General features: G+C 29.6%; 2 protein-coding genes across 2 annotated transcripts; both read left to right on the forward strand.

Annotated features, from left to right (window-relative positions):
- The first annotated feature begins 2,030 nt into the window (after positions 1-2,030).
- LOC112800755 (AP2-like ethylene-responsive transcription factor ANT) lies at positions 2,031-7,597 on the forward strand. Its single transcript, XM_025843147.3, has 10 exons — positions 2,031-2,273; positions 2,382-2,710; positions 2,841-3,357; positions 4,097-4,179; positions 4,411-4,419; positions 5,318-5,406; positions 5,591-5,664; positions 5,788-5,838; positions 6,420-6,496; positions 6,873-7,597. The coding sequence occupies exons 2-10, from the start codon at positions 2,395-2,397 to the stop codon at positions 7,388-7,390; spliced, it is 1,734 nt and encodes a 577-aa protein (XP_025698932.1). The 5' UTR covers positions 2,031-2,273; positions 2,382-2,394; the 3' UTR covers positions 7,391-7,597.
- Positions 7,598-10,592: 2,995 nt separating this feature from the next.
- On the forward strand, positions 10,593-11,342 carry LOC112706065 (F-box/kelch-repeat protein At1g30090-like). The gene is made up of 2 exons (XM_025757199.1): positions 10,593-11,104; positions 11,252-11,342. The coding sequence occupies exons 1-2, from the start codon at positions 10,593-10,595 to the stop codon at positions 11,340-11,342; spliced, it is 603 nt and encodes a 200-aa protein (XP_025612984.1).
- The last annotated feature ends 7,503 nt before the right edge of the window (positions 11,343-18,845 follow it).

The following is an 18,845-nucleotide window of genomic DNA, read 5'->3' on the forward strand; positions in this document are numbered from 1 at the left end:
TTGTTTGTATGCAGCGAGGGAGGTATTAGGAGAAGTGGACAACAGAGCTGAGGATGGAAACGACGTCGCAATGCATGGAGCAGCAATAGCAGCAGCAGCAGCTCCATGAGGCTATAAAACTATGCATTGGTGGCAGATACCTATACTCTATGTAGTTGCAAAGTGTATTTGTAGGGGTCCAGAGAGCACATAACATAGCACGGATCTGTAAAACTGTTTTGAAGTGACTTGATGGGGAGGGACATACTTTGTCTACTCAAACTGTAATCACAATATCTAATTCAACCTCCTCTACGTATGTACTCATCACATTAATTACATGATCAGATGCAACAAGCAAGCCCCATTTATCTCTTCTCTTCTTTATTACACACACCCCCCATTGACTTGGATCTAGACGTCGGCATCGTGCTTGTTTGTTCACAGTATTTTTTAATAGAAGTTATTTAAATAAACATGTTTAAAATATTTTTTTTTAAAGATATTTTTTATTAATTAAAATTTAATATATATAATTAATTAAATTATATTATTTTTATTAAAATTAGATCAGACAAAATGATTTAATTAAAAAATTAATAAATTAAATTTTAAATTAATCTAAATTAATATTTTTTTTATAAAATTACAATATTTTTATTATAAAAAATAATTAAAATATTCTTATTATATATATATTTTAAAAATCTTAAATTCTAATCATAACGGGATAGAGAGAAGAGAAATATTAGAATTTAGAATTTTCAAAATTAATATATATATATATATAATAAAAGTATTTTAGTCATTTTCGATAGGAATATTATAGTCATTTTGTTATAAAAATATATTAATATAGACTGGTTCAAAATTTGGTTTACTAATTTTTTAGTCAAATTAATTTGTCCAAACTAATTTTAACAAAACTAATACGATTTAATTCATTACATGCATATGTATTAAATTTTAGTGGCTAAAAAATATCTATAAAAAAATATGTTTTAAATGTCTTTATGTGAGTGAGTCTCTTTTTTTAATTTGATACATCAAAAATTAATTTGTTATAAAATTTGAATTTTTAATATTTATTTAAATAAATTAATAAATTAATTATTTGATTAATCTAGGTTAGTTTATTTTGATATCTTTATAAATTAACAAATTAAAGAAAAAATCCATTATTAAGAATTTTGTCCTATAATTATTTTACTTATATTTGCAAGAATATGTAATGTAGTACAATATATATAATGGCATAATTTGAGAACAAACTCCAAAGTTGCCTTAAAAGATATTTTAAATTAGTTTAGTGAATGTTTAATCAAATATTTTAATTTTAACAAATTTTAACTATTAAATAATTAATCATTCATTTATTTTTATTTTGTTACACATCAAATTTTTCTATTAAAAGCTAACAAAATTCACTTAAGTAGACATGGAGAGACTAATATAAAATTGTAATATTTTATAAATGATAATGAATACAAAATTGATTAAATTTGTTAATTTTTAAGAGAATAATTTGATATAAAAATTAATTTGTCTAATAGGTAAAAAGTTGATAATTGGTTTTATAATTAAAATTTATTATCAATTAAATTATTTGACTAAAATTTTAGTATTTAGCTTAGAATATATGTTAAGGTTATTATTATTATCCGTCAAAAAATTAATTTTTTTTAAATTAGTAACATTAACACACGCGTTAACTAAAGTAAAAAAATTATTATATACTTATTTAAAATACAAAAATATTTGATAACAAAAAAAATAACAAAAAATAGTAAAATTTTTATCTTAATTAATATTTATTAAAATTAATAAATCTTAAATAAAATAATTTTTTTATTTCTCCCTAAGATTAGCGTTTCCAAGTATTACTTGAAAAAGAAAAAGAAAGAGATGTACGTGTTTTGTGCAATAAGGTGCAAGATGGGGCTTGTTAATGGATAACAAGAACATTTAAATTGATTTTGAATGAGAGTAAATTGTATAATCCAGAGAGGTAGTGAGAGTAGTAAGGCAAAGAGAAAGGGAAAAGGGTGGGTGGGGAAGAGGAGCGTAGAATAAGAATAAAGCAAAAGCGAAGGTCTTTCTCAGACACAGATCCCCATGGAATGCGGGAACGATCAATAAGTAACCATTCCCTTGCTCCTTCCTGTAACCACATTCCATTCTTTTTGTTTTATATATTCACACACATAAGACACACATACACACAATACAGAATCAAATTACACTTGTTCTTCCCAAACGCTGGGGGTTGGAACTACTTGGAACAACACTATTGAGTACTATAATAATTACTTACTTATTTATTTGTTTTCTAATGATTGAGTTGCTTTTTAGTATACATATCTTTTCCCCTTAAGACAGAACTCAATTTTTGTTTGTGTTAGAGAGAGAGAGAGAATGAAGAGTATAGTGGAAAATGATGATGGCGGTGTTGAGCTTAATAATGAAAACAACTGGTTGGGGTTTTCACTCTCTCCACACCATCATGTTGATTCTTCTTCTTCCTCTTCTGCTGCTTCTGTTCCTCCAACAAGCTTCTACATGAACCACCATGCTTCTCATCTTAGCAGCTATGGATTCTACTACGGAATTGAACCTGACAACAATAATAGTAACGTTAGCCTGTATTCTGGTTTTCCAGTTATGCCCCATAAATCTGATGGCACCCTCTACGGAATGGAGCCTCTCATCAACAGGTCACACCCACAACAAGGTTAGCTCCCTCCAAAAAATAAATAAATAAATAAAAACAAGAAAGTTTTGTGAATCTGATTGTATATTCTTTTTGTGCCCGTGAATAAAGGTATCAATACTATTAACTAAAAATGTTTTGTGGTTTGAAGTGATTGGTTCAAGTTCAACGCCAAAACTGGAGAATTTGTTAGGTGGCGGCGATTTGATGGAGACACCTCATCATCACTATGAATGTAGTGTAGGTGTAGCGGAAGCAATGCCTCTCAGCCTGGACACCATTTTTCACAGAAACAACAACCACCAACCACACTTGTCATACTACCAGGGGCTTCTAGAAGGTTCCAACAAGCAAAGTACGCAAGCTTCAGACAATCTCAAGAACTGGGGGGTGATTGAGGTGAATAATAATGGAGGTGGTGAATTATTAGGAGCTTCTTCAATTGGAACAATGAGTTATGGGGGGGAGTTGCAGTCTTTGAGCTTGTCAATGAGTCCGAGCTCGCAATCGAGCTGCGTCACGAGTTCGCAGCAGCGTGTGAGTGTTGTTGGCAGCATGGATGCAACAAAGAAGAGGGGTTCTGAAAAGGTTCAACACAAGCATATTGTTCATAGAAAATCCATTGACACGTTTGGCCAAAGAACCTCACAGTATAGAGGTGTAACAAGGTTTGTTACTTAGTTTACTCATCCTTCCATTCTAATCTTCTCCAGATACTATAACTTGTTTCATACAGATACACAATTATTGTTATTTTTATTTTTGGGTCTAAGTTGATAATGTTTGAAATATTTTATTTTATTTTATTTTAGACTTTTAACTAAAATTAATTTTTTTTAAAAGTATCTTATTTTTATTATAATTTTTTAGACAGCAATAAAAATTATAATTATAATAATTTGACAGTAAAAATAATAGAATAATAAAAAAAGTATTTTTGAAAAAAATTAATTTTGACAGAAAATTAAAATAGAATGAAATTAAACTTATAAGATAAAAACATTTTAAATATTAAAAATAAAATTAAAATTTAATCTAAATATTAAAAATTAAAACTATATTTTACTCTACTTTTTCTAAAGAAAATTTTTCATCTTTTTGTAATTACTAAAAGCAAAAACAAAAAAAAATATCCATCTCTAAATTTCCGTGGCAACATTTTCTTTACCGTGTATATTAATTAGTAATGAACTACGATTCGGACAAATTTTTTCAAGCATTATCTTGGTTTTATTTCCGTTTTAGCAATGTTTATTCAGAAAGAAGGCCAAGTCGGTGATATATGCAAAACATCATTGCTATGATATGGTTCATCACTGATATGCCAATCAATAGCTTCTTATTTTTCGTTATTTATTTATTTATTTTTTCAATGTGTAAAGGTTGTTTGTTTGTTTGTTTGTTAAGGCATAGATGGACTGGTAGATATGAAGCACATCTATGGGACAATAGCTGCAAGAAAGAAGGCCAAAGTAGGAAAGGAAGGCAAGGTGAGAAAAAAGGGACAATGTTCCCATTCACTTTTTCCTTTTCTTATTTATTTATTTATTTATTTTTCCCTCTGTTTATTTTTGGTCAAACATATCTATTCAGCTCCATTATGTTCTGCTTTGGTAACATCTGCAATTTTTTCAGTCATCTCTCACTGCTGTTTTTTTGTTTTTTGTTTTTGTGTTTTTCTCTTGCCGGGGAATTCAACTCTAATGCTCCATAAATCTCAGTTTATCTAGGTAAGCTCTCACAATACCTACATATGTATCCTTATTTTTTTTATCCGTAATATCTCATATTAGTCTTTAAAAATTTTTTACTCCGATATTTTAATCTTTAATAAATTTTAATCACTAAAGACTAATATGAGATTTAAAAATGTTAAGTCTATTATGTCTTTTATTAAATAATAATAAAAATTAATTTGTCTAATTTTTTTTATCAAAATTTAAGATAAGAATTGATATATCTAACAAAATAAAAATTTAGAAAATGATTTAGTAATTAAAATTTGTTGAAGATTAAATTACGTGACTACAAATTTTTTGAGACTGATTTCAAATATTAGTGTTTTAATTTTTGCTGTATTAAATTCTCTTAGATTAAATATATGGACAGTTTAGAGACGTTAATATCTTGAGTTGAAAAATGAAAATGACGCAAGAGATATTAGTTTTTGTAACAAGGAATGTTAGAAGGCCAAAAAGGATTATTATTTTTAGTCATTAGTTAGCTATTAATATTTAAAAGTATGAGATAAAATATGTTATTAAATTATTAAATTAAAAAAATTGAATAAGTACTGATTACAAATTATTTCAATTTTTGCTGCGGACAAATTTTGAAGTCGCAACAGTGTTACTTCAAACAAAGTTGCCGAGTGTTTTATAGGGCCAATACTTGGCTTATTTTATTTTGTTAAATTCGCAAAATTGTGACTTCAAGTATCCAATTATCCATATTACAGAACGTTTTGAAATCCTCCCACGTATAAACTAATACATCATTATCACAAATTCATGTCTAAATTATTTAACTACAAGTTTAAGATATCATTTAATATTTTGCTTATGATGTTAACAAAAGAGAGCAAAATTAACGTTTTATTCAAGTGATTACAAAATTTTCATTTCTTAGGGGGTTATGATATGGAAGAAAAAGCTGCGAGAGCTTATGATATGGCGGCACTCAAGTACTGGGGACCCTCCACGCACATTAACTTCCCTGTAATATACTTATAATTGATTAATTAATTAATTAGTTCAATTTGCTTTTTCTTTTCTCTTCAAATTATATTTTCTAATCAATTTCATTGGACAGTCCTAGTCCAATAAAGTGATTGATGATATGATGATCCATTGATCCTATTATAATTGTTTCTCTTTTTTGGCCATGTTCTTTATTTGACAGTTGGAAAATTATCAAAATCAACTTGAGGAAATGAAGAACATGACCAGACAAGAATATGTTGCTCATTTAAGAAGGTAAAATCCTTGCTACTGTTTCATTATTATGTTATAGTAAATTTGTGAACAACCCATGTTAGTATTACTTGTTTGACTAATTCAATTACTAATGTTTATTATGACTCAACTTTGTGGAATCAGAAAAAGCAGCGGATTCTCAAGGGGAGCTTCAATGTACAGAGGAGTAACTAGGTCTGATCATAGGCTAAAATAATTACATAGCATATATTATAGATTAAACTACTATTTTTATCCATAAAAATTCATAATGTTAACAAATTTACCCATGAATAAATGAAACTAACTTTATACTCATGAAAGATGAAAATTTACACATGAAAGTTCGAAATATTGACCAATATACAAATGAATAAAATTAATCTTGGGTACTTTGAGAGGTGGAGCTTCATACAACACAAGGGAGGACAATAGCCTCCTCCAACCATCAAATTTTTCTTTACAAGTTGTGTATAAATTTTAGTTTAGTCTCTTCTAAAATTTTTATTTTATTCTTTGTTAATTGTAAATTTTTCTTTTTGGCCCCTTTCTGAAAGTTAATCTAACTCCGTCTTTGGATACTTTTGTCATATAAAAACTATCTTTCGTTAATACAAATTAGTTTCGTTTATTTATAGTTAAATTTGTTAGCCTTTTAAAATTTCATAGTTAGAGATGACAGATTAGATTATACTTTGTTTACATAATATTTTCACAAAAGAAGTTCAATATGTTCTAAATTTGGTTTCCCTCATTGTTCAATTATTACGTAGCAGGCATCACCAACATGGAAGGTGGCAAGCTCGAATTGGAAGGGTAGCTGGAAACAAAGATCTATATCTTGGAACCTTCAGTGAGTAATTTTTATAGTTTCTTAATATACCACTAATTATTGGTTTATTTTATTGATTTTTTTTAAGTGTTTTACATGAATTTAAAAACTTATTATTAGCCTCTGATTGTGATTGTGATCCATGAGGAAATCTAATATTGTAAAGTACTTTTATTCATGGAAACAGCTTTTGTCTAAGGCTGTTAGTTGTACGGATGGAGGACAATCATAACATAGAATCTGCAATGTTCACTGAAAATATCATGATACAGTGTTTCTGACCAAAGATGGAAAAAACATAAAAGAAAAAAAAAAAGAATAAAAGAAAGAAACATGTTTCAATGATAGTAGAAAATGCTAATAATCATTGCTCTTATTTGAAATGAAAACTTCTTAGGCACACAAGAGGAAGCAGCAGAAGCTTATGACATTGCAGCCATAAAATTCAGAGGGGTTAATGCCGTAACAAACTTTGACATAACAAGATATGATGTCGAAAAAATCATGGCAAGCAACAACCTTCTAAGCAGTGAGCTAGCACGGCGGAACAAAGAGGTTCTCGTTGGCAGAGCCGGCGAGTTTAGTAACAACCTTGATAACCAAAGCCAAGAATCGATTCTAATGCAAATCAGCCAGAGCCAGCCAAGACTGGAGGCAATAGACAATGTGTTTTTTCAAGAAGTGGAGGATCCGAGCAAGATTTATGCGCATTTGCATAATGCGCATGCATCGGATCCTTCTTCGCTGGCAACGAGCTTGAACAGCTCAAGAGAAGGTAGCCCTGAAAACAGGACAAGCTTGCCAATGCTCTCTGCCGGAGGAGTAGCTTCTACCAAGCTATTGGCAGCCGCGGCAACTATTCCGGTGCTTTCTTTGCCTCAGATGCCCGTTTTTGCCGCTTGGACAGATGCTTAGACATACTCTTCCCCTTCATTTAATTAATTACCTGTTAAGTGAAATTTCAAGCTTCCTTTTTTTAATTATTATTATTAGTGAATCATGAACAATAGTACATGAAGGGGTTGTTGGTGGTCTAGGTGAAAAGAAATTGGCGGTTTATTTTCAAGTCTTTTGCATTTCAGCATTTCACTAGTAAAAAATTCCAAAATTTTCATATCCTTATGACCCTTGTGTCCCAGTTTTTAGTACATTCATAATGCATTGATTAGATAAGAGTGACTTAAATTTACCAAGTTTAAATTAATGCATATTATAACACACCTTAAAAGCTAGCACTCTATTGACACTGACGCAACGGTCTACAACCACGCTCTAATACCATTGTTAAGTACCTAAGAAAAGTGGGAAATCACACCTTAAAAGCTAGCTGTTAAGGGGAAGAATCACTCTCTTTGTCTATTCGATGTGAAACTTTGAACACCCCATAATACCCAAGTCCCTAACAGAATTTCAATATAACATCATATTCAAATCTATATTACTAGATTATCATAGTGAATATGTTTGAGGCATGATAAAATTATTGATCCATATAGAAATTTGTAGAAAGTTACTCGGGTATAGATGAAGATTTTTGTGCAAGGAAGTGAGCAATTCATATTCATGCAATGTAACACTAACACTGTAACACATGAATTCTGATTCTCAGTGAAATTCCAAAAATCTATGCGCAAATATAATGAATACTCATTGGTAAAAGAAGGATGAGAAGGTTAATAAAAAAAGTTATGATTAAGAAAACATGAAATGATTGAGGCAATATCAATATGCGAGGGGGACACCATTCATCATCATTAGTTTCAGCATTGTTGGTCCTATGAAGTACAAAACCCAGCTCAGTGTGTCCCAATTATGTTGTTTTTAGTTTCTTTTTAAAAAAAGATAAAATAAAAATCCCTTTGACCATAATAATCAAAGATGATCACGTCATTGCTAGGGATTCTCCACATCCAATAGTGTCATCATTACTTAGAACAACTTTTTCTTGTTAAAGCTTTGTCTAAAGGCATGAGATATTCCCTTACTCCTCAATTCAAACAAAAGGGAAGTGGGTGCAAAGATGGATTCCCTCATCATCAGAATAGAATAATCACTTTATGTGATCTAATTGATGACTTAGTTGATGGCTGATTTTTTTTTATATGAAAATTATTGTATTATTTTTTGTTATAAAAAAGTAGGATGTTTTAATTTAGTATGGAGGTAATAACAAATTGGAGAATTTGATTTGTGTTTTAAAAATTTTAAAAAATTAAAGTTTATAAATTGGAGGATCAGATTTGTATAAGTTTACAAATCGAAAAATCGATTTTGTATAAGTTCACAAATTAGAGGATCGGTTTTGTATTTTAAAAATTTTAAAAAATTAAAGTTCACAAATTAGAGAATCAGATTTGTGTAACTTCACCAATCGGATAATCGATTTTGTATTTTAAAAATTAAAAAAAAAAGTTAAACTTTATCAATTAGAGGGTTAAATTTATAATCTTCATATAAAAAAAAAACACACTAAATTTTACACATTTGTTAAAAAACAGTATTATGAATCGAATATCAAAATTAAAAAGTATTTAGTTGATTGCCCCTTTCTTATTTTTACGTATTTTTTTTATTTGTTGTTTGTCGGCTGTATTATATTTTAATAGTGAAAAGAAAGTTGTTGTGATGTAAATCAAGTTCTCTTAAATTGGGTCTTTTCTAAAGCTTTTTCTTTAAATTTTATATGATTGATCGGTGGCTCTCTTCTTTTCTAATAAATGTACTTGTTTGTTTGTTTGTTCTTTTCTATTTTGATATGCTGGCTATATTGTTGATCCATATTTGAATGATCTAATCTAGTTGAATTAGTTTTTCTGTTTGTCAAGACGATATGTATGTCTATAGCTTTTGCTGTTAAGTACTAACCGAGCTTAACCCATATGGTTCCGTGCCATGGTAGGCTAGTTTTTTAAAATATTGACTTAACTTTGGTGTAATATTTTATTATTGAATTTTATGGAATTTCTTAAAATTTTAGAAACAGAATAATTCGCAGAGGACAAGTTGCAGTAGCAGATTTTTTTTTTAATTTATCTTTAGCAATACGCTCAGCGTATTATATTTTCTAAAGAATAAATGACAAATCTGTTCCTGACCTTTTTTTTCGCGGACATTTTCGTCCCTGAGTTTTGGAAAATACTTTAATGTCTCTGACCTTACAAAAAAGTGGACATATTTACTCCTCCGTTAGAGTCGCTCCGTTTGCCCTGACGAAAAACGGTGACGTGGCTTCCGTGGCGCTGACTTGGCCGTTACGAGCTGCCACGTGGGATAGACTTTTGAAAAGAGGACGTATTAGTCCTTTCACACCAAAACGTGTAACTTTTTAAAACAGGACATATTAGTCCTCTCACCCCAAAACGATGCCGTTTCTCCCCCACCCCCAATCCATGAAATCCTTGAGCCCTAATCCTTCGAATTCAGTGTGAAGGTGAAGCGGGTGAAGGAAGAAAGGGAGCATTCCGACCCATGGCATTCGACGGAGCTCGGCTAGAAGTCCGACGGAGCTCGGCCAGAAGTCTGACGGCCAGACCATCGAGTGGCTCCTCTGCCAGGCCGAGCCCTCAATCATCGCCGCCACCGGAAGCGGAACCACTCCCGCCAGCTTCTCCTCCGTTTCCGTCTCCGTACGCGGCGGTGCTGCCTCTCTCTCTTCTCCTTCCTCAACCTCCGCATCGTCTTCGCTCGACCACAAGCCCTTGCTCGCTCTCACTCCCTTCATACTCGGCAAGTGCATACGCACTGACGACGACGCTTTCGCCAAGGACGATGACGTCTCCGTGGGTCGGCGTGGGGTCCTTAGTGATTGCTATTTCAGATAAAGCTGAGATTTTTTCTATGTGCTGCTTCTAAGCTTTTGTCTTTTTGTAAATTGGTATCTCTGTGCTCCAAAGTTAAATTCTTTCCAGATGATGGTAAAGTTACTGACTTTGTGGTGAAATTGCTTTCATAAAGTCAGGAAATTTTGTGTTTGTTGAAGAGGATTTGGATTTTGGGGGGAATAAAATCAAGTTTAGTTGTGAAAGGGAGGGGTTCAGGTGAGGTGTGTATTTAGATGAGAAAGGTATTGGATCCTCTCACTGGAAATTGGCGCTCTATCACCAGCATAGGAACCAATATGGCATCTTATGATGCAGCAGTTCTCAACGGGAATCTTCTCGTCAAGGAAAGCTGGTTATGGCCCTTTTATGTCTCTCCAAGGGGACAAGTCTATGATCCCAGAACAAATAATTGGAAAAACATGTCTGTTGGACTTAGAGAAGGCTGGACCAGTTCAAGTGTCGTTGTTTATGGTCACTTGTTTGTTGTCTCTGAGCTCGAAAGAATGAAGCTAAAGGTCCATGACACGGAAACAGACTCCTGGGATGCCATAGATGGCCCCCCTTTGCCTGAGCAAATATGCAAGTCTTTTACTGTCAATGCTTGCGATTGCCATATTTATGTCGTGGGCCGAAATCTTCATGTTGCTATTGGTCATATCTCTAGACTGCTTCCAGACGAAAATTTTGACGAAAAATGGAGCTTCAGTGTTCGGTGGCATGTAATCGATGCACCGGAGAGTTTATCTGATCACACTCCTTTAAGCTCGGAGAGTTTATCTGATCACACTCCTTCAAGCTCTCAGGTGCTGTTTGCATAATTTTTCTTATTCTCTCAGATCCGTTTTCTCCATATGCAATTTCTGGTAACTTGCTGATTCTATTTGAGAGTGTAGCAATTTTTTCAGAATTATAAGGAGTTCTTACATGTTCTTCATAAATTGCACAATTTGGACAGGTTGAATTGTGAACTGAGTGTGAAATTGAATTTGTGCTCTGTTGTTGGTGAATATGTCGCTAAATTACTTGTTGAATCTGAATTTGCTTAGACTCCAGCCTCTCATTTTTCTTGAAATTTCGCTGATGTTGATGCGATTTGTTACTCTGTTGATTCCTTGTTTATGTGTTTTGGATGCATTGCTGATGATTCTAGAATTGCAGAACTGGAAGTGCTTAATTTGCTGCTTCTGGATTTGGTGAAATATTGTTGATTGGAAATGCAGAAGGGGATTAAAGTGTGTTTGGAGGGGTGGGGAGAAACGGCGTCGTTTTGGGGTGAGAGGACTAATATGTCCTGTTTTAAAAAGCTACACGTTTTGGTGTGAAATGACTAATACGTCCTCTTTTTAAAAGTCCATCCCACGTGGCAGCCCGTAACGGCCAGGTCAGCGCCACAGGAGCCATGTCACCATTTTTCGTTAGGGCAAACGGAGCGACTCTAACGGAAAGGTAAATATGTCCACTTTTTCGGAGGGTCAGGGACATTAAAGTATTTTCCAAACCTTGGGAACGAAAATGTCCGCGGAAAAAAAGGTCAAGGACGGATTTATCCTTTACTCTTTTCTAAATATATCAAAATACAATATACATGAGGCATATTATACATTTAATATTTAAAAAAAACAACATATAGAAAATGTATTGTATATTTTAATATTAAATATACAATACACGAAAAGTGTATTGTATTTTTTTGTTAAAAAAATATAACTGAATAATATTTATTTTATATTTGTTTATCTTAACACAACATTAAGTTAATGATTAAGTTGCAAATGATGACTTGAGTTATTAAAAAAATTGTAGATTGCACGTATGTAAATAAGTTAAGGTTCTGACTCTGTTAACCAAATTCTTAAGGGCATAGAATTTGAAAGTTCTTAGTAAATTTGGTGTTTATAAAAATTACAAAAGCAACCTTACAATAATAAGTAAACAACAATTATAAAATTTAGTTACTAAGTATCTTTTTCACATATTTAGTATATTTTTTAACAAATTTTTTTATTGTGAAAAAAATATGTCTACTTACGGTTCTACGAGTGGGTTTAAGTTATATTATTTATTATGCACATATGGAATATGAAAACTTTTCACACTTTCTGATCTATTTGCATCTTCCGTACCACTTATATAACATCAACAATCATAATAATAAAGGTGAATTTTATGATGTAAAAAGAAAGATTCTTTTATATATGTATGTTTATGTTGTCAAAAGGATAGTGTGACAAGTGTTTAAAAAGAGAATAATTAAAGAGATAAGATTTGACATGTTGTAAATAAAATATAGTGTATTTTATCTTATGTAACATAAAAATAATGTATTGATTTTTTTTTGATGACTAAATAATGTATTAATTAAATAGGCTAATTATATTTATGTTAATTAATTATTAAAGATAATATTGGATCTTGTATGATTTTTTTATTTTTAGATTTTTTGAATGTACGCTCTCTCTCTCCAAAAATATTAATTTTGCACACAAAAATTTATTAATATTTATTTATTTTAATATATAACTTTTTTTTTTTTGATGACTTAGATATATTCAGTTTCACAAAAATAATTAATTGAATTTTTCTTTTTCATTAATTTTTTATCTAAGTTAATAATTTTTCTTCCAACTCATGTTACTTGAAAAAGAGAATTCAATTAATTATTTTTATTTATATAATAAATATCATCTAAAAAATTAATTTTTACACACAAAAATTTATTAATATTTTTTTTAAATTAAATTAATGAATGTATAATATATATTAGAAAAGTTATCATCTTTCTTCAACACACTTATATGCCTTCAAAGAAAAACTAATCATATAATTTTGTTAAATCTATTCAGATATACCTTTTTCATTTAATAAAATAATAAATATTAAATATTCACTCAATAACATAGTTTATTCATTGTAAAAAATTAATAATTTAATTATAAATAATAGGTTGCATCTAAAATAATCCAATAATAACTTGAAATATTTAATCTTTTTAGACAATTTTTTTTGAAATATTAATTATTAAAAGATTTTTTTTTAGTATTTGAAATTTTCTTTTAATTATTTTTTATAAACAACTGTAAATAGATATTTTAATGCAAACAAAATAACAAGATATCGTCTATATAATACCAAAAAATAACTATGTTTTCTTATATTTTTTTGGTGTCTACCATATTTTTCTATATGTCTGGTGTTATACAAATTTTGGGTGCATATATTTTTAGTGAGTTTAATTTTGATGTATTGACCGGGTAAAATGTGTTTTACACAGTCGTGTAATTATATTTGGTCTTTTGGATGACAATTCACACCGTCTATAAAAAATAATTATTTTTGTTAATGTAGTGTTACGTCATTAGATGTAAATATAAAATTATTTTATACTAATACTACATTAAAATTAAATTTATTTTTAATTTCTCTTTATAACAAAAAGAAAAATTTCTTATTACAATTTTCATTTTAAAAAAAAATCAATTCTCTCAAAATATATATTCTCTCTTTCTGCACAATAAAAATGGCAATATTACAAATGCTATTTTGCTATCAATATTTTTTAAATAATTAAATATAATTTTTTTATTAATTAAAAAATTTAAATATAAAAATAATTAATAACAAACTATTTTTATAAGATGTCAAGAATATGTGGTGTTTGAATAATATTTTTTTATAAATATCTATATGTACCGAGAATAATATTGACAGATATATTGATATAATATTTAAATTAAATATATATAAATATTACTGTTAATTTAAATGTATGTAAATACGTAAAGTTATATGTTTTTTGTTGGTTAAAATATGTAAATACATTTTTATATTTGTGAAACTGAATATATCTAAGTTATAAAAAAAAAAGGAATATATTAAAATAAATAAATATTAATAAATTTTTGTGTGTAAAGTTAATATTTTTGGAAAGAGAGCGTACATTTAAAAAGTCCAAAAATAAAAAAATCATACAAAGTCCAATATTATCTTTAATAATTAATTAACATAATATAATTAGTCTATTTAATTAATATATTATTTACATGTTACATAAGACAAAATATACTATATTTTACTTGCAACATGTCAAATCTAGTCTCTTCAATTACTCTCTTTCTAAACACTTGTCACACTATCCTTTTGACAACACAAACATACACATGTAGAATAATCTTTTTTTCTACATCATAGAATTCACCAATAATAAATACACTACTCCAGTAAAACGAACATTAATAATAAGCAATAATAAATATACTAATACACTACTACTACTTGTATCGTCATCCTCATCATCGCTCTCATTGTCACTGTCCTCAGTGTCATTGTCAATTTCAGTTGTTGGTGCTTACACTTGAGAAAAATCAATTGTATGGTTACGTTGATGAATCTAAAAAATTTTGACAGTAAAGACAAAATATATATAACATAATAATAATTTGAGTTTAGCTAATATGTGTTTTAAGAACACATGACAAGCTTATTATTAGTGAAAGCTTTAAAATTTTTATTTAATAATTGTAAAATAAATATATTAAAAGTTTAAATTTTTTTATTTCTATTAAAAATATTCTCAATTTGTAATCTTAATATGTGTCTTTAGGACACAAGATAAATAAATTTTAATAATTTTTATAATAAAAATACTATATTGCATAAAAATTATCTATAAAATTATTCATTAACCATTATATATTTGTTTATAAATATATTTATTATTTAATTCATTTTCAATATGTATTTTATACAGATAATTACTTTTTATGTATATATAGCATAATTATTGTTATAATTAAATTTTGTTATTGTAAAATATGATTAATCTTCAAAATATATAATTTACAAATTAAAATACTAAAATAATAATAATATATAATTTATAATTCTATTTTTTAGGTTTGATATTTTTTTAAAAATTGAGTAATCTTTTTTTTAACAATACAATCAAAATGTCTCTTTTTTTTATATATATCACTAAAAAATTATTTAAAAATTCACTTCTCACACAATCAAAAGCCAACTCTCAGTGATATTCATAGTTGGAAAATTTTTTTAATTAATATGGTTACTACAGGAAAAACTAAAACTAATTTTAAAAAAGATAAATAATATCTTTTGAGTTCATTTCTAAGAAAGAACACCAATCTCATTTAAATTGAGAATTGATCATTCTAATAAACATCTAATATGAAATTCTTAAATTGACTATTAAGTACCAAAAGTTAAGTAAAAAATCATTGTGAGATCAAATTTAATAATTTAATGGGGGCAAATAAATATGATTATCATATACTACTTAAAAAAATTTCAAATTATAGTGAAGGCACTTGCCCCTACTACAACGTGTATAAATCCGTCCGTAATTTACGACCAATCCCTCTAGTAACACTCTGAATTGAATCACTTCATATCGTGTTTTTAATCCATAGACGACTAATTCGGAGCAATTCAAGATGATTGCCAACTAGACTGTGACACCTGCTCATTAACTTCAGGAGGTTGCGACTAGGATGCGAATGGTCAAAAAACAAATCATTTACCTATTATGACGTGTCTGTTTTAAGCTCTCACCGATACAGATGATAGATTGAAGATTGCTCTACTGTGAGATAGAGAGTTGATAATATGCTTGGTAGGGCTGCATGTGTAGTATATGTGGCCAGGGAATAACTGCGTAAAGAATGAGGGTCCAGACTTAGTGCATAGTTGTGTGTACGGGTACTGGTATGGATGCATAAAAAGCTGTGGCTGCAGCTGTGATTGTAACTGTGATTGTGGCTATGGAACATAACAAGTTAATCGTAGGTGACCCCATATGCCTTAGTATATCATTGCATATATCGATTAGATGTTTGATAGTGCAGTACAGGATCACCAACCATAATAGAGGTCCAACGATTTGTTCACCTCGTAATGTATAAAGAATCCTCAACTCTCTAATCTTTATTCTTTGGTCTAGTTAGGACCAGTAACCACATTGTGAGCTTCTGTAAGATGAGCAAGTCGTCCAAGGCCTTCTTGTTGCATACTGAACTACCTCATTATCCTATCTAATGTATGTTATTCAATGCACTCAAAAGATATTATTGGCACGGTTGTGTTCTATACTAAACAATGCTGCAAAATGTATGTCATTTGAAACTATAACATTTTCTATATGATCATGACTGTATAGATTCTATACAACCTGCAAAAACATAACAAAATAAACGTATAAATATAAATACAAAACATAGTTCAATAATAATAAGAACACTAGTAAATAGAATGAAAAACATATCTTGTCTATGAGAATATCATCTAGTAACTCAGTGATATAAGAGATGGTCTACCTTTTATATTTTTGAAATTGCAATCACTAATCAATCTAGTTGAAACCAATATATTTAAAGTATATATTTAATCTGTACATATTAAACAATATATACTAAAATATTATATTAAGTCATTTTACTTGTATGCAAGTTTTAGTTTTGCTGTAATTGCACTGGTGTTAGGAACGGTAACTGTTTCCAAGTCTAAACACATAGCAAGGTCAAAGGGCTATCTATATCTTTGCAATTATAATGTGATGTCCGACATAATACTTGATACAAATGGGTCAGACAAGTGGATCCCCAACTAAAGCCACTAATATTAACAAAATTTTGGAGCAGAGGCAGGTAAGAGCTTTCACTACAAGAAAAAAGAGTTATTTCAACATTTTTTAACAGTCATAATTAAGTGTAAAAATTAATATATATTTTTGATAAATATTATAAATATCAAATTTTCTATTTTTTGATGAACAATTTGACTGTAGAAAATTACTCCTCAATTTTGACGATCCTCAACTTATTCCACTATTCTTCTTCTTCCCTTAGCTTCGTCAAATTTAGGATCACACTGCTCTCAATCATTCTTCAGCTCCAATATAATGAGAAAGCATAGACATGCATGTTAACGTACATAAATTACTATAACTTCAGTTTTAAGATTACGTCTCATTCTTCAACTCCAAAATTAACTTCGTCTTGTTAGGTATTTTTTTCCTCTCTCAAGAATTTTTATTCTTTCATAAATCTGATTTAATTTTTGTTTTGATGCTTCAGATTTTAAAATTTTTATATTCAAGCTCCTTATTACTGATATGTATTAAGGTAAGTATTCATATTCTCAGATCTATTCCCTAATTTATATTTTCTGATTTGGCTTTTTATTGATCTGTTCTATAATTTATAGTTTTTTATTTGTTCGTCGTACCTAATTGCTTTTGAATTTGTTTCTCATATCTAATTTGGTAATTTGTATAAATCTATTCTACATATTCGGTAATTTGCACTTTTTCGTTTGATTTTTCTATTTTTTTATTCATAATAAAAAAATGAGAGAAAGATAACTGTGACTTGGTGATGTAATTTTACTATTTATTCTGTTTTAGAGTTCTATTCATTTTATGTTTTATCTAATTTGACTTCTAATCTTTCATTTTTTTTCTTTTCAATTTTTGCACATCAAGTGTTTGTTCTTTTTCCTAAATCAAAGATTCATATTAAATAGGAGTATCTAGCTTTACTTTGAGAGCTTGGATTTCTCTCTCTCTCTCTCTCTATATATATATATATATATATATTATTTTGAGAGTCTGAATTTCTATAATATACTAGTGTATATTTTCATACCCTATATAAAATAATACATAAAATTATATAAAAAATTTTATTAAAAAATTAAATAAAATATATATAATAATTATTATTATAAATATTTTACAAAAATTATAATTAAAATCAAACTCTCAGGATTTTTAATATTAAAATGTTAAAAATAATTAGTATTTATCTTAATAAAGTTGAGTTTGTTGAGTGATCATCTCATTCGTCCGCTAAAATAACTATTAGGAGTTAGAATCTCGCCTTGTGTGTGTAGCAATCCATTGGCTAGCGGTAAATCCTTAATACATGGAGTATCAATATGTGGTTAGACTTGCCAAGAGTATCCGAATACACGGGTACCCTACCCGTCCATACCCAGTTGGGGAGGGTAATAACTTGACTCGAGTCGGGGCAAATTTTGCTTAAGACAGGGTATGGTCAGGTTTAGGGTATATCCGCCCCGGATATATACATATAAACACTTTTTAGGAATCAAGATTTGTCTCACATCATAGATTCAGTAATTCATAGCTTTAGTCTGTACTCTATAGCCATGCAAGAAAAACCCAGTCATATCCTCAGTCAGAGTCTTTTTCTTTTCGACTTGTTCACAAAAAATCTCATAGCTGCTCCCGTCATCATTCTTGCTGAGCCCATCGTCGCCTACCCTTTCACAGCTCCCATCTTCCTTCACAGCTCATGTCGCCATCGCTTCTTATCCCGTTACCGTTGTTATTGAGCCCGTCGCCACCTTTCTCCTGCTGAGTCCTTTTTCTCTAGGTGAATTCCCCCACCCTCCCTCTCTCTCATTGTTAGTCTGTTAAGTTCTTCTCTTCTTCTTTCACAGACTCATCACTTAGTCGCCCTTGCTATGAGTCTGGGTATTGCCGTTGTAGTTTTATATGAGTCTGTCACCGA

Source organism: Arachis hypogaea, chromosome 1 (genome assembly GCF_003086295.3).
Source record: "Arachis hypogaea cultivar Tifrunner chromosome 1, arahy.Tifrunner.gnm2.J5K5, whole genome shotgun sequence".
NCBI lineage: Eukaryota > Viridiplantae > Streptophyta > Magnoliopsida > Fabales > Fabaceae > Arachis > Arachis hypogaea.